This window comes from Barbatula barbatula (assembly GCF_947034865.1).
Source record: "Barbatula barbatula genome assembly, chromosome: 8".
Lineage (NCBI taxonomy): Eukaryota > Metazoa > Chordata > Actinopteri > Cypriniformes > Nemacheilidae > Barbatula > Barbatula barbatula.
The window spans coordinates 10,137,220-10,152,060 of NC_136771.1; the positions used below are offsets into that span (position 1 = coordinate 10,137,220).

Genomic DNA, 14,841 nt, shown 5'->3' on the forward strand with positions numbered 1-14,841 from the left:
ACATTACTGTTACGGTAGTTCTAGTGACTGCACCATGCTTATTTGCTATAATAAATTGTATAGCATTTTCCCTTGCTCACAGTTTTGAGATGGCGAAGCACACAGAAGTTCTTGTTTCCTTTTTCTTTTTAAAACTGTAAAACTTATGACTTGTTTATATTTCATTGCTTTGCTTTAATTTTGGTTTAACATTTCGGCTATGTGTTGAGAACACTTGTCTATTCATCAGCTGATAAAAATGCAAAACTGACAAACTACACCTCACCCCGTCACCCGACTGATTGTTTTACAATTGGCCCACATTAACTTTTATTTGAGGGCAGGTAGCCCACCTATCCATGTCAAAAATGCATTTATATAACACATGCTTCGTGCTGTATACACCTCCTTTGTCCTCTCAATTGTTAAGTGACGCTGTTAATGGAGATCTTTACAATGTCCCGTTGGTCCCTCAGAGGAACAATATTAAGGTTGAATGTCATCAATCTTATCATGAATTCTTTATCTTAACCTAATCACCAGCCGGCACCTATAGCCTATGGTCATATTAAAATTCAGAGAGCGTTAGGAGGCTGTCTGAAGTTAGGTAATGAATTATGCTCGTATGACCCCCCTCCACCTGTCTATAAATAAACTATAGGTGATACAGAATTCAGCTAATCAGAATGGGAGCAGTTTTATTTATGCATCATTACTGCCTTAAGGGATTCTGTCCGAATCTGAGCAGGTGGAAGTATATTTTTCGTGTTTAGAATGTAAACATAGCTTACCTTTAAATGCAGTCAGTAGATTTCCTCAAATAATCACGTTCCAAAAACCTACTAGCAACCAGAATTCTGGTTCTGTGATGGCATAGTATAACTGTATAACAGACAGCCACTGTTTGACACGTTCGGACACCACTTGAAGACACTTCCCATCACTGTTTTTCGCAAACTATTCCCGCGAGTAATAAAGGGCAAGGAACGCGAAACTTTGTGTTTGGCGTGAACACACTTAAAAAAGCATTAGCAATATTTCTTATCCATGCAAAATATTTCTCAGCTTTAAACTTAACAATGTGTATGTCAGTGAAAGTTTCAAACTTGTCTGGATTGTGAGAACTCAATATCAAGCTCAATCCAAAACAGGTTATTGACAGTTCATGACCGTGCAAGCACGGCTCGGCTTAGCCCCTGTGTGTTTTAAATGAATACTTTATAATCCCTGATCTCAAAAACTAAAGCTGTCATGAAAACTGTCTCACATTGGCTTCCATCAAGTTCTCAAAAAACTACAAAGTCAAGATCTGAATTTAGGGCTAGATCTCCTAAATTTGGCAGCCAGTGTCATTCTCTTGTTTTTGTTTCATGAGCTACAATTGAAATATTTAGTTTTGTAGTGCGAGTCGAATTGGGTGACGATGGTTTGTACTGTATCATTTTATTTTACAATGCGACAGTTTTGAACGCTGAATGTTTATGGACTTGCTCAGTAATTGATTTCTGCCCACCGGCAAAAACATAAATCAGCGCCTTTGTATTCAAGCGCCTTTGTATTCAAGAAATCATCTGTTTTTAACATGTTGCATGTCGTCTTTACCTCTCACAGTCTCGTATCTGGAAACTGCTGGGAGGGTGGAGGACCAGCACCAAAGCACCGCAGCACATGTAAGGCATCCGTTCTACACACCACATGGAGTTGATCAACACTTCAGACCTTCTCATAAATGAAAGACAAGAGATATGTCCTCATCCTCACAGAGGTACAGCAGAATAGTCTGGTAAATCCATTATTATCAGTCAGGATCTTTCACGAGCCTTCCTTTATTCCCTTAAGTGTGCTCTGAATCTTCGCTCGGGCAGTTGCAGCTGCTAGAAACACAACCACCATTGGGATGTGATGTGTTTTGGACAGCAGCCCGCTCTGATTGAGCACACCGTGTTTTGTGAGCCTGAACACTCTTATGGAAGCACATCTGTGCGGTGCTCTCCAACCAACAAAGGGGCAGCGAAGCTATGGCTCTACAGTAAGGAACGGTCCATTGCCCGTGAAATCAGAGACCATCTATTGGCTTCAATCCGTTGGGCTTACTGCTACATTAAAATAATTCAGGGTAGGTCAGGGTTTCACTGATAAGGATTGTGTCTGAGGCAGAAGCTGATGTGTGACTAGGAGTGAAATAAAACCTGTAGAATCTACTCAATAAAACTGACGGTCACATTTTTAGAGTACATTCTATTCTATATTTTTGAGTAAAGAGTATCTACATTTATGAGATATAACACACTAAAAGAAATTGGGTGAAGTCTACCTAATACATTACACAACTAATTACTTGATTAAATAGTAATTTTAACCCATTGCCCTCAGGCAACCTTTATCTACCTAATTATTTGTAATCAATAAGAATAAATAAACGTCCTTATACTACCCATGACGCTTTGTGCGAAAGATGGGAGAAACTTCCGGATAAATGTTAACAAAGGTGTTTCTGCCGTATTTCTAGGCATTGGTTTTTAACAGAACGTGAACTTGCACACTGACAGCACTTAAAATCTATAAAGCAGTGGACCGTATGCTGATTTAGTTTATAACACTTGACGACAGATATTTAGCAACTTTATTGATTCAGTTGTTGTGTGAGTACGCCAATGAGCAATTTGAAAATCATGGAGGGTTTTCAATATCTTTACGTGATGATGATTTAAAAAGTAGCACACAATCGACATTTATTTGTATTTTCTTTAAGCAAACTTCACAGGTTTGCACAATGCTAAATCACATGCTAAAGCTGCCTTTTTGCATTTTTAAACATTCTTACTATGTTTTTTTCAAAGAGGAAGAAAAACCTACTATAGACCAAGCAGATCAGATGAGAAATGCAATCCAATATTCCGACAGATCTTTGACAACACGCCGGTAAAAGACAGTAAAGAATCATTTTAAGTCCAGTTTACTCTCTCGTGTTTTTATTGAAGACCATCCAGTGTTTTGATGATTACATGAAATCTATTTGATCTCCATTTTAAAACCGTCTAAGTCTTAGTAATGTTTAATGCTGGTTATCTGTTTGCAATCCACATTTAAAAAATTGTACAGTCCCTCACGGGAGCAGTCCGTCTTAACTTTAGATTGGTGTTCTTTGTCGTTTTTTAAGACACAAAATAAGCTTCTGCAAACCGCAGGTGTTGCTCATCAGTTTAGTTCATCCACCCGGTACTTCCTCCTCTATCCCAGAAGTTTTACCCACTTTCAGTTTTACAGTAGCGCTCTCCAGAAACCTGTGGATACTGTATATGACTTGTTTAGAGAAGGTTCGGTTTACCTAAAAATGTTTATCAAAGCGGCTAGTAATGATGAAAAAACACCCTGTGACTGGACACCGTGTAAAACAGAACCTAGGACATCAACAGAATGAATATTCTATTTTTAGAAACGTCACGCGCAGTCATCCTGTCAGGTTGAGGCTGACAAGACAACACGGATTACAAATCTTTTGTTAGATATTACAGTTAAATGAGTGAACATTAGCATTCATAATGATATCAACATGTTAAACAAAACGTACCTGTAGCTCGACACTTTCGCGTCCCACCAGGGAAGATGATGATTCCAATCCTTTGATTCCCGCCTTAAAGTTGATCCATGTGCACAGTTCCAGGGCTTACTGTATGTTTTAGGGTAAATTTACTCAATATTTTAATGTTCTCAACCATTAATGTAAACAAATAGGTAGAATGTACTCATTTTTTATATAAATTTGACTAACTAATATCTTAAGTAGACTCTAACGGAGATTCATGGGTTATTTTTAATCAATCATATTGTTTTTACTTAATTCTTAATTCTTTTTCAAATGTACCCATTCTTTTTTATTAAAACTGCTAACTCGTATAGTTTAATAAAATCTAACTGATTTTAATGGGTTGTATTTAGCATCCTCCAGAATCATTTTCTAACAAAGTACTGCTTTGTGATGAAAAGTATGGTTGTATGTTTGATTGGCCATAGTGTTGTAGTAAATTCTTTCATCATTTATTCACCATCCCGCCATTCTAAACCTGCATGAGTTACTTTCTTCTGCAGAACACAAAATAAGCTATTTTTGAAGAACTTTTGTGACCAAACATTGGCCCCTATTGCCTTCCATTGTATGGACACAAAACCCCGAGACATTAGAATATATGATGTGTTCCGCAGAAGAGTCATATACACGTTCTGAATATAATGACCGTGAATAAATGATGACAGGATTTTTATTTTTGTTAATTTGACATTTTCTTTGCATATGAATTGCTTATTCATTTTCTGCCCTCAGTTTAAAGACTTTTTTATAGATGGAACTATATCAGATAAAACAATTGTAATTGTATACAAATGTAAATGTACTGTTATATCATTTTTGGCCTATTTGAAACTTTCATTATTGTAATGTGTCTTTTCTGTCTGTTGTTCTACAGATGAGTTGGAGGAGGATGGCGTATCATCCGAAGAATGTTTTCTAAGGTTTGAAGCCAGATAAATATGACTGGATAAATAAGTAAGGTATGTTATCATTCCACATTTGTTGAACGGACCGACAAATACACATCCCCTTTGAATATTACATTTTATTTTTATGATTGATCTCTGTGGAGCATTAAACATGTCGAAGATAAAAGGTAATGAATCCAGCAGTGACCTACTTCAGATTACATCAAAATTGCACTTTAATTGCACTCTAAACAGACGTGTCTACCAAATGGAAATCATGAGCCTTTTTTGAGATGCGGCATGGCTATAAAACAATACAAAAGCGAAAAGAGAACCAAAACCCAAAAACATCAGTAATACAACACCCTCTAAATCCTCATTACAAATGAGCGACTGCAAGATAACTGATTGAATTTACAGGTTAATCACTTCAGTTTGTAGTATTTGGAACATGTAAAATGTAGATAATACAAAATACATAAATTGTAAAGGCTGTTCATAAACAATGGAGGAAAAAACAAAACAAACACAGTTGACTTGTGGCTGTAGCAACAAAACGAATCACACAGCGTTTTTCAATACTCAATCAAATTCAGTCCACACATGTTAGAACCTAACCAGATCCCATATCTCATGATATGAGACAATGTTACTGTTAAGTGACCGTGTAAAGACAATGTATTAAATGAAATACTTATGATGTTCTGTACAGGTATCCTTCCTTTCGTTGAGGAAAAGTAACCAGTTTTTACAATCTCCGTCGTATCAGACTAGAGACTTGACTACTGCAATCTTGTATAATGTATAGGCATCATCTTCAACAAATACATCTTAGTGCAAAGAAATACTAAAACATGTACATATTGGCACTAATATGCTGTGAGAAAAACAAACGTGATGACCTTTCTTTGATTCACGGGCTTCACACTGTATCATGCAATCCATGGCAAACATATAATGTTCTCGTCCTCTCACATTAAGTATATCATTACCGTTGCTCTGATACTGCAGTCACGTGACTGGCTTTTGTTAAGCGAGCTATGGGTTTTATTAAGAGTACGTTGAATGAAACAAAATGTTGAAAACTGACATTACCGATAAGTAATCTATGTACTTGTTCAATTTGTTTCGATGTGAACTGATCGAAGTACTGAAGGCTCCTGAGTAGCGAGGGCACTCTATACTCCAACTAACACAACACAACTGTATCGCAGAGCTACTGGGAGAATCTATGTAGACCTTTTAGGACAAACCCCTTTTTGTTCATATTGCAGTGGTTTTAGTTTATTACAAGTATTCAGAATTAAGTGCTCACCTTCATCTAGCGAAGAATAATTCTGTCCGAGGAAAATATTCACCCTAACGGTGAGTCTAGACTCTCCCGAATCAGTCAGTAATACCATTAATATCCACAGAGAGTTCTGGCAAAACCTCACAGGCCCACAGTTCAGAAATATTCCCTTCAGTTCTCTATACACACAAATAGAAAAATAGGCTCCACCGTACAATTACATGATTGATTAAAAAACGTGTCATAGGAAAAACAACAAACTAAAATGCAAACAATATTTTCTCATTCATTAGTCTGAACATTTTTATTTTATACAATCTTTAAAAAGCCTTTACAAAAACAGTATTTGAAGGAGGCAGTCCATTTAGGCATAGAAACTACGATTTTTCCTTTCAGGGTAACTTCTGATCACTTTAATGTTTGTGGTGCTCTCAGATGAATACATTTGTTTTAAAAAATTTCAAAGCATAAAAACTCGAAAGCAATCTCCCCCATTTGGATTACAAGGGAATTCCCAGAATTCTTCTTTTTAGTCTTTGTTGGCTTGTTTTCTCTACACTGAGGGAAAATCGAATGTATATGTTAAACATTGGCTTCATATTTAGAATTTGTCATACTTTGCATCAACCGCTTTAACTTTACACCTTTGGCCTAATGCAAACTGTTTTATTTCTGGCATCATGACATGATCATAGGACAGCATGGATGCCCACTAGAAAAACCCACACTGCTTTCACTGCTCTGTCTAATGACCCCCGTTCGTTCGAGTTTGAGCTCATCTTCCTGCCAAGTAGTCATGTTTAAAATGCAATGCAAGGATATACACCATGGTTAGACATCTCCTTGGGAGTTTGTTTTTCCGGCACTGCTAATGGAAACAACATTAGTGCTAGTCTGATATGTCCTTCATCTAAAACATGATCATCTCATTTAAAAGAGCGGAAACTTTTTTGGACAAACTTGTATCTCTGGCATAAAGTGAAGCTAAAGATTGAAACTCAGACAACGACAACAACAAAAAAAAAGACACAACAGTTAATAATTTAGTTTTGATTTTTTGCAAATTTCAAATCTTTAGGTTTTTAGTAAACGAGTTTAGTGATTACTCAGCTCGACACTGAAAACTGACGGCAGTACAGCCGTAAACCACTGAACATGTACTTTGACAAGCTGAGAAAAGAGAGAAATAGGAAAAATGGCAACAATCGCTTTGTAGAACATGAAGAAAAACAATGTTGAGGATTTAATGACACAGTACAGCTGATTTTATTTCAATTAGCATTACCACAAATTGTAATAAGATAAAATTCATGAATATAAACAGTAATGCATGACAAGACGAAAAAGTCTCCATATTTGTAAGATTTTATTTTTTATGTATAAACACTGTACATAAATTACTTTCTCTGCGACTATTGTTGTTGAACGGATAAGTGGAATTTTTTCGTACTTAAAAAAATCCATAAAGATATTCTAACTCTCTTGTCAAAAGACCGGTCAGTTATGAGCTATATATACCGTATATTTATATATTTTGTTCTGTCAGTTTCCGCTCTATTAACCAGGTGAGTTTGTTCAGGAATGAGATTGTACACCCAGATTTGATTATATAAACCACCACTGCGTCCCTTAAGCAGGAGAGAAACCATCAACTGGCTCACAGTCTGAAACCTCAGTTCTTACTAGTTGACAAAAACATTTCATTTGAGAGCAAGAATCTTTTCGCGAGTACGCCCGAGAGCACTGAAACACAGTTACTGCCTTGCAAAACAGGCATCATATAAGTTCATCCAGGTGCAGTGGTTTCCACATGTAAACAATTTGTCTTTTTTGTCCATTTTAGCATTGAGCAAGGTTCAAGGTGATGACCTTTTAAGGTCTTCATATAAAAGGCAAAAAAAAAAGATCACATAAATCATGAGTTATTTCTTGAGTTGCTCTCTTGGAGTCTTTTATGCATTCGATGCAATAGTGTGGGGGCGAATGTGTTGGATGGGGTTGTGGTTTGATCTATGGGAGGAAGTGCCTCTGGTTGTTCTGTATAACTGATGCGTGTGTGGCACTTAGGCACAGCTCCTTCTCTATGCTAAACCCCATCCCTTCGATCTCTGGACTTTGGGAAGTCCAGTAGTGTGTACAAGCAGGAGAGGAGCTTAGAGAGGGAGCAGTAGTCTGTTAGGCAATCTGTGTTCTGCACATTTGTTACCTCTTCCCAATCTCGCTCTGCCTTAGAAACTGAATATTGTTGGCACTATCGGCCAATTCTGGATACTGCTCCACTGATAATACATAGTAGCCGTCATAACCCATCACCTTTCCAGAGCTAAGCAACTGCCTCTTCTCGCCCTCTGTCCAAAGACGCACACCTTCCTCCCCATCGCGTACACGCTGCTGCTCACGTGCCCACGCGCTCGACAGCGCCCTCTGGCGGGCCTGTTCTAAAACACGTGCCTTTTCCTCATCCAGCGTCATGCCGTAGCGGACGTGCATAGCCAACGCGCCGTACTGCAACTCCACATCTGCGAAACGGCGAGTGCGCCCGTTGACCACAGTGGTGGATTGTGACACCGTCACATTGACACCATTCTCTAAGCTCTTGCGGCCACTGGTGAGTCGCAGGGCGCCCAGGTCACTCTCAGGCAGACTCGTCTTTATGAAGTAGTGCGTGTCGCGACCTTCCACAGTGAAGTGCAGATCTTCCAGGTAGAAGGCATTGTTGAGGACAGTGGCCACTTTAATGCAGTCCTCATTGGCTATGTTCAGTGCATTGGTGGCCACCTGACCCTTACTGGTAATGGCGAGCATGACACCCTTGCCGATGAGCGACTTCACTGTGGCAAACCACAACCAGGGTTTTTCCCGACTGGAACGTCGACGGCTGAACTGGATCTCGGGCATCCTCTCAAAGGATAGGAAAGCCTTGGCCTGCCGCACAACCTCCTGCTGGACCCCTGAGATGGACTAGATTAGAGAAAGAGACACATTTTAGAAAAAACATACTGTCAGAACTGCACTGTCATACATTTTGAAGTAACTACCTTTATGCATTTGGCAGACACTTTTATTAAAAGTGCATACATTGTATTTGTATGTGTGTTCCTCTGAGACTATGCTACTGCCATGGTCACTTAATTAACAATGGTGACACATTGGCTGATTAATTATTCATGTACAGTAACTTTTATGGCAAATGATGATGGATTCAATGAGGTTTGTATATCTTGTTAATCTTTTAAAATGCAGTAGCAGTTTTGGGAATTTCTTTGTATGTTTGTCCTGTTGTCCAGTACAAATGTCTAAAAATTCTTACATCAAAATACATTTACTTGACAAGCAAATTAACACTGATATTGAAAAATTTTTTGTAGTCTTGTTTTTCTGAAAAAAGTTTCAGCCCTATTCAATAAACTTAATTCAAGCATTCAAGTTTATTCTCTTACCCAATTGGTGGATATTTTGGCTTGTTTTAAGCAAAAAAACATTTTAATCACTTTCAGAAAACAAGACTAGAAAGTCCAAGTAATTTAGCTTCTCAGGTAAATTAATCTTGACAAAGGTCCAGTGTATGAAATTTGCAACCAACGGCTCACTTCACCCCTGCCCGTCCCTTTCAAAGCACTATGGTGACTGACACAGAACTAAGATGTGGTCACATTTTTGCTTCTTTGCCAAAGGACATAATGTATTTACGAAACGCCCCCTGTGGAGCAGTTTGTTTAGGGCTACTGTAGAATGGCGAAGTTAATGCAAGGGTACTCGCAGTGTATGTAGATAGAAATAGCTAATTTTGAGGGAATACAAACATAACACTTAATTCTATCCAAGCCCTAACCTCTAATGTACACCTCTTAAAAGACATTTCTGTCAATAGATCCTCCAAAAAATGACATATTGGACATTTAAGAATTTTCAGACACTTGTGCTGTAAAACAAGACAAAATTCTAATTAATCGTATTTGCTGTGTAGAGGAAACATGGCATACCGGCAGGTCATCCCACAGCTGACTCTTCCTCATTTCCAATGAGGGCTGTGTGAGGTCAAATTTAGGGATGGGAAATCCTGGGATCACGTTGTGCAGATGGAAGCCGAATGTCACAAGCCAGATGTTGATATCTGTGGATTAAAGAAAAATAGTTTTGAGTTTATAGGATTTGTTTATTTACCCAATGTTGTTTCTTTATTATAGACCACTGCGGAAAACCTGAACAAAGCTAGGCGCACACTGATCCAGAATAACTTTGTTTCAGTTTTTCACTCTATACAAATGTTTTAACAAAATATAACCAATAGAACATTTATAACTGAAAAAAGCCAAACAACTATCTATAAGATTTAATCAAGTATACTTTATTTTTTACCTGTAACATACTCCTTAACCTCATGCACCTTGCTGGTGGGATTATTATTGCGGAACATATACAAGTTGAAGGGTGCTGGATCCTTGCCCACTCTGGTCCAGGTGCTAATATCTGGCGTGGTCCAACGGCCAGCTTGAATATCATAGTCACGCTCTCCAAAGTGTAGTAGTCTTGTTAAAGGGTCATATAAGCCACCATGGAATCCAATAACCAACTGAAAGTCAGGATTCGAGTCAAAGTAGATCTCTCCATAGGCAGTGTATTGAACCTGCTTGAGGAGAAGCCCGTTGCTTCTGAAGACTGCAAGCGGTGTTCCTGTGTTGTCACAAGCGATGTAAAACTCCTCACCACTGCTGATCTCCATAGCAAACAGATGTCCTTGCAGATCATAGTAAAGCGAGGTGATCTCAGAGCTAGAATGATTGTATACGTGGGTGATGCGTGTAGGGTAGTTGAGCTCAGCGTAGAAGAACTGAAGGTGCTGGCCGAGACTGTTGCGAGAGGCCAGGCGTCTTCCTAACCCATCGTAACGGTACTGGATGGTCCAGCCGCTGGCTTTGCTGTGAACCCGGACTAGGAGGCCCTTGGAGTTGTACTCAAAGATTTCCGCACCCCTTTGGCGCAAGAAGCCATCTTCGTCCATGCGGCACTGTACATCGTTTAGTCGTTCGATGCGGTCCCGTAAGTCGTACCGTAGTGGGGTGAGACGGGCACTGTTGCCGGGATTGAGCAAGTGCAGGTTTCCGTTTAAGTCGTAGTTGTACCGCCAAGTAATTTTTTCATTTAGGTAGACAGTCTGGAGCTGACCATCAACGTCATACTCGTAGCCATATTTGGTGGTGTTTGCAAAGGGGCCGATCTTTATTTCCCGTTTGGTCACGCGACCCATGTTGTCATACTGGATTGTGATCCAATACATGAGCGAGCGAAAGATCTCGTACTGGATCTCCTTAATGCGGCCATGGACATCGAAGTGCTTCGTGTAGGTCATGACAGCAGTGGAGATGATCTGGTTAATGTCGTAGTAGATGACGCCGAATTTGCCGAACTGCTCTACCTTGCCAGAAATATCGTCGAACTGATAAAGATCAATAGGAAGTGGAGTCTCGTTGATGACTCCCTGCATACTGGTCACTCTGAAACTGTTGTCATAGGTGTAGTCAAAGCGGGCGTTGACCATGCCGTCCTCGCTAAAGCGAAATATCTGACGGTCCACCAGTGGGCCTATCTGACGATATCTGATAGAACAAATGAAACCCTCACTCTGCAAGTTGACAGTTTTCAGCACACCTGCGGTTTCGTCATATGTAAAGCTCACCCGTGTGCTGTCGTACAAGATCTCAGAAAGCTTATTCTGTCTGCGGTATTTGTATAGGACACGTCGACCTGTGCCCAGGTGTGCCACCCTCAAGAGCTGGCCGTCCTCGCTGTAGTCCACTGTAACTGATGCATTACTTTCAGGCGGATTGTAGATGTTGCGATAGTATCCCACGGATCGGATGGTTTGCATGGTGTGACGGGCCACGCTAGGCATAGTAATAGCAGAGAGTCGATCCTGGAGATCGTAATCGAAGATGTACTGTCGCTGGCTGTGTAAAAGCAGCACCATGGACTGTAAATAAAAATATGAGAGACATTAATTTAAACAATCACAAATAAACACGCAAATATTTATTAAATACAAGCTTTATAAAACAGTTAGTAACCTTCCATTAAGTGGAAAGTTCCTTGCATATTTGAGAAATCTTTGACTCTTATATTTCTAATTTCAAGTGTGTTTAATGCGCACGGCTGTGTTATTGTAAAGTATCGTGTAATTTTTTACTTATCTCCATAGGATGGTGTCAAAGTACTTTGTGGGCAACTCTGCTCAGTGTGAAACTTGAAGCATCAATACATAAAATAAAGATTTTAAAATGCTGGTCTACACTAAACCTGAGGCTTATGGTAACCAAGTCTGAGTTTTTGAGTTATGAATGATCGAGATCTCATCAGTCTGTTTTTGGTCTTTTTGGACAGCATGTGAGGTGAGATTGAGCACACAAATGATAATTTCTTGCAATGGGGCTTGAAAGGATGATTCACCCCAATATTTTAATTGTTTCTTAATTTCCTTATATTTGTGTCAAACCTGTATGACTCTCGAAGAACGTTGGTATCCAAACAACATTAGCCCCCACTGACTTCCATTGTGTGAACACAAACCCACTCAAAATATCTTTTGTCTTCCACAGACAATAGAGTCATATACAGGTTTTGAATAACACGAGGGTGAGTTAATTATGTTTTGAGGTTTTTATTTTTGTTGCAAGCTTTCCCTTTGTGTTAGCTTTGTAAACGTTGTGGGTTTGATTCCATGGGAACACACATACTGATGAAAAATGTATATCTTTAATGCAATGTAAGTCACTTTGGATAAAAGCGTCTCCCAAATGTGTAAATGTGTTAAATGTAATGCAATGGATCTGAGACTGTGGCATCACTCTTGGTTTAATTCTGCATTTCTTTCCTGGTACCAAAAAAAACACACTGTCTGATGCCCACAGGGAGACCAGCAGAATCTGAGGGCTATCCTCAGAGGCCCCTCCATCTCAGGGAACTGCTGCAATCTACCCGGGAAAAGCCTTCACCTTGTCAACCATTCTTGGACAGACATTATTCTAGTTCCCCAGGCACCACTGGTGGCATATGTTTCTCCGTTGATATCCTCTCACTGGTCACGCTAGCTGCACATGTGGCAGGCGACGGAAAGGCAGGTAAGCCATGCATATTTAATCTACACAGTGTTTTTCTTTCCACAAAACTCTTACGTTTCGGCTGAGTGCTCGGAGTTACTTTTTGTCTAATAACTGATATTAAAACACTGCTAAAAACTATCCTAAAATATCACGTACATGCATTATACTTCACTCCCTTTTTGACTGCTGTACGGCAAGTATAACACGTTAAGTGTAATGGATTTGAGGTGTAAGTTTGGGAATTGTTTGTCTTTATTTCTTGTCTTCATGACATCATTGTCGGACCTGAAACCCTGACTTCTCCCTGTGGCCAAATTTTGAGACTATAGCTGGGTCTTTATTTGAACTCGCGTAGCAATTACCTGCACAAAAACGTCCACAGAACTCTCTTTCCCCCTTTGAACTCCCAATATCCTGGAGTACATAAACCACCCACATAATTCAAAGGGAATTTCTGAACTCTCTGCAACTGCAGGTCCTTATAATAGAGGTATAGACCAGAGAAGTTGATTATTTCTAATGCTGATTCAATGATAATGGTAGTTTTGGAGATACAGGCTTTCAGTCCGACAGCAACGAAATGTCTGGAATGATACTTTAGCATCCCTGCTGGTATAAGAGGGTCTACATACAATTTTTAAAATAAGCCTCACCTTATCCAGATATGTGTAACTCCAGGTTTTGCCATCAGCAAATGTTCTTGACACTATTCGTCCCTGGCTGTCGTATTCAACTCTTTCGATTGTGGGGCCTCTCTGGATGCTAGTGACCTGTCCAGTGCTGGAGTAAGTGAGGTTGACAGACATCAGCTTACTGCTGGGCACCCACAGTGTAGGATGACCAGAGGTATCGTACTCGATCTTCAGGAGGAACTTTCGATGGTCGTCGTATACTTTCTCTGTCCGCAATGTGCGGTCATAGTCCACAGAGAGCAGGTTTCTACCATTGACCTTTCAGATAAGAAAACAGAATATTTATATTGATTCTTACATTTATTGCTATCTACAGGCTTGATATTTTTCTGTAAAATAGATTGCCCCTCTTCAGTTACATACAGTATATCACGTTTAGGACTGAGAAGAACTTAACAATTGGATACATATTGATCACTAATGCTTTTTCACTTTTTCATTGCTATCCCAACACCTCTTCACGTCTAGACATTTATCAAGAATTAGTGTTTCATGATAGTCATTGGCAAGTTTTGAGATGCTGGAACAGTTTCACATATAAGACATTGAACTGCTTTATTGTGCCTCAACAAAAAGAAAACAACTTTTTATAATAGTTGCTGGATCTAAATTATGGGTAGATACAAAATGTTCAAAGATTAACCATTATCTTAATATATCTATCTGAATTTGCCAGATTTACAAGTTACAGATGCCTCAAATACATTCTCAACAAAGTATAGGCCAAACAAGTTTGCAGGTACCGAAAAGCTCTTCAGAAAAGATGTACATACCCTGAGTTTCCTGCCGAACACTATGACTTTCCCCCTGGTCTGTTCTTTTCTAAAGCGCCACTCCACCAAGTTCTGTCCGTTCTCCCCGGGCAGGGTCATGTTTCGTCTGGCCACTGTGGGGTTGGATGCACCCGCAAGTATATGAGGCTCCGTTTGGAAATGCGAGTCCATTCCATTGGCGTAGATGACTCTCATAGAGTTATCATTGCCCACCTGGTAGCTGTTTCTCAGCTGATCTATGGGGAGACAAACAGCAAGAGAGTGTTAAGGGAAGGTCATGAAAAATGAAGAATATGGGAGGATTATGTCAGGACCAAACTACAAACTGACTGTTTTCACCCTTCTGTTCTATATATTCCAGTGACTTAGCATTGGACTGTAATGTTTACATACAAGTGCAACCTTTAGAATCAGAATTCATGTACAGTATGTTCTCTTTAACGCCTAAAAGTTTTCCAAAACGCAATGCCTTGATAGCACTACGGAGTCAGCGTCTACACTCTTTAAGGAACTCGCCCAAATGGGCAAAGCTC

General features: G+C 39.5%; 1 protein-coding gene across 1 annotated transcript in view; it reads right to left on the reverse strand.

Annotated features, from left to right (window-relative positions):
- Window positions 1-4,580: 4,580 nt before the first annotated feature.
- Window positions 4,581-14,841, reverse strand: part of tenm3 (teneurin transmembrane protein 3) — a gene marked incomplete at its 5' end in the record, with an annotated part of 193,533 nt that continues 183,272 nt past the window's right edge. The window contains 5 exons of the mRNA XM_079462768.1: window positions 4,581-8,707; window positions 9,730-9,860; window positions 10,106-11,717; window positions 13,497-13,793; window positions 14,309-14,544. Of these exons, the coding sequence (XP_079318894.1) occupies window positions 7,949-8,707; window positions 9,730-9,860; window positions 10,106-11,717; window positions 13,497-13,793; window positions 14,309-14,544 (3,035 nt within the window). The 3' untranslated portion in view covers window positions 4,581-7,948. The remainder of the gene's footprint in view (window positions 8,708-9,729; window positions 9,861-10,105; window positions 11,718-13,496; window positions 13,794-14,308; window positions 14,545-14,841) is intronic.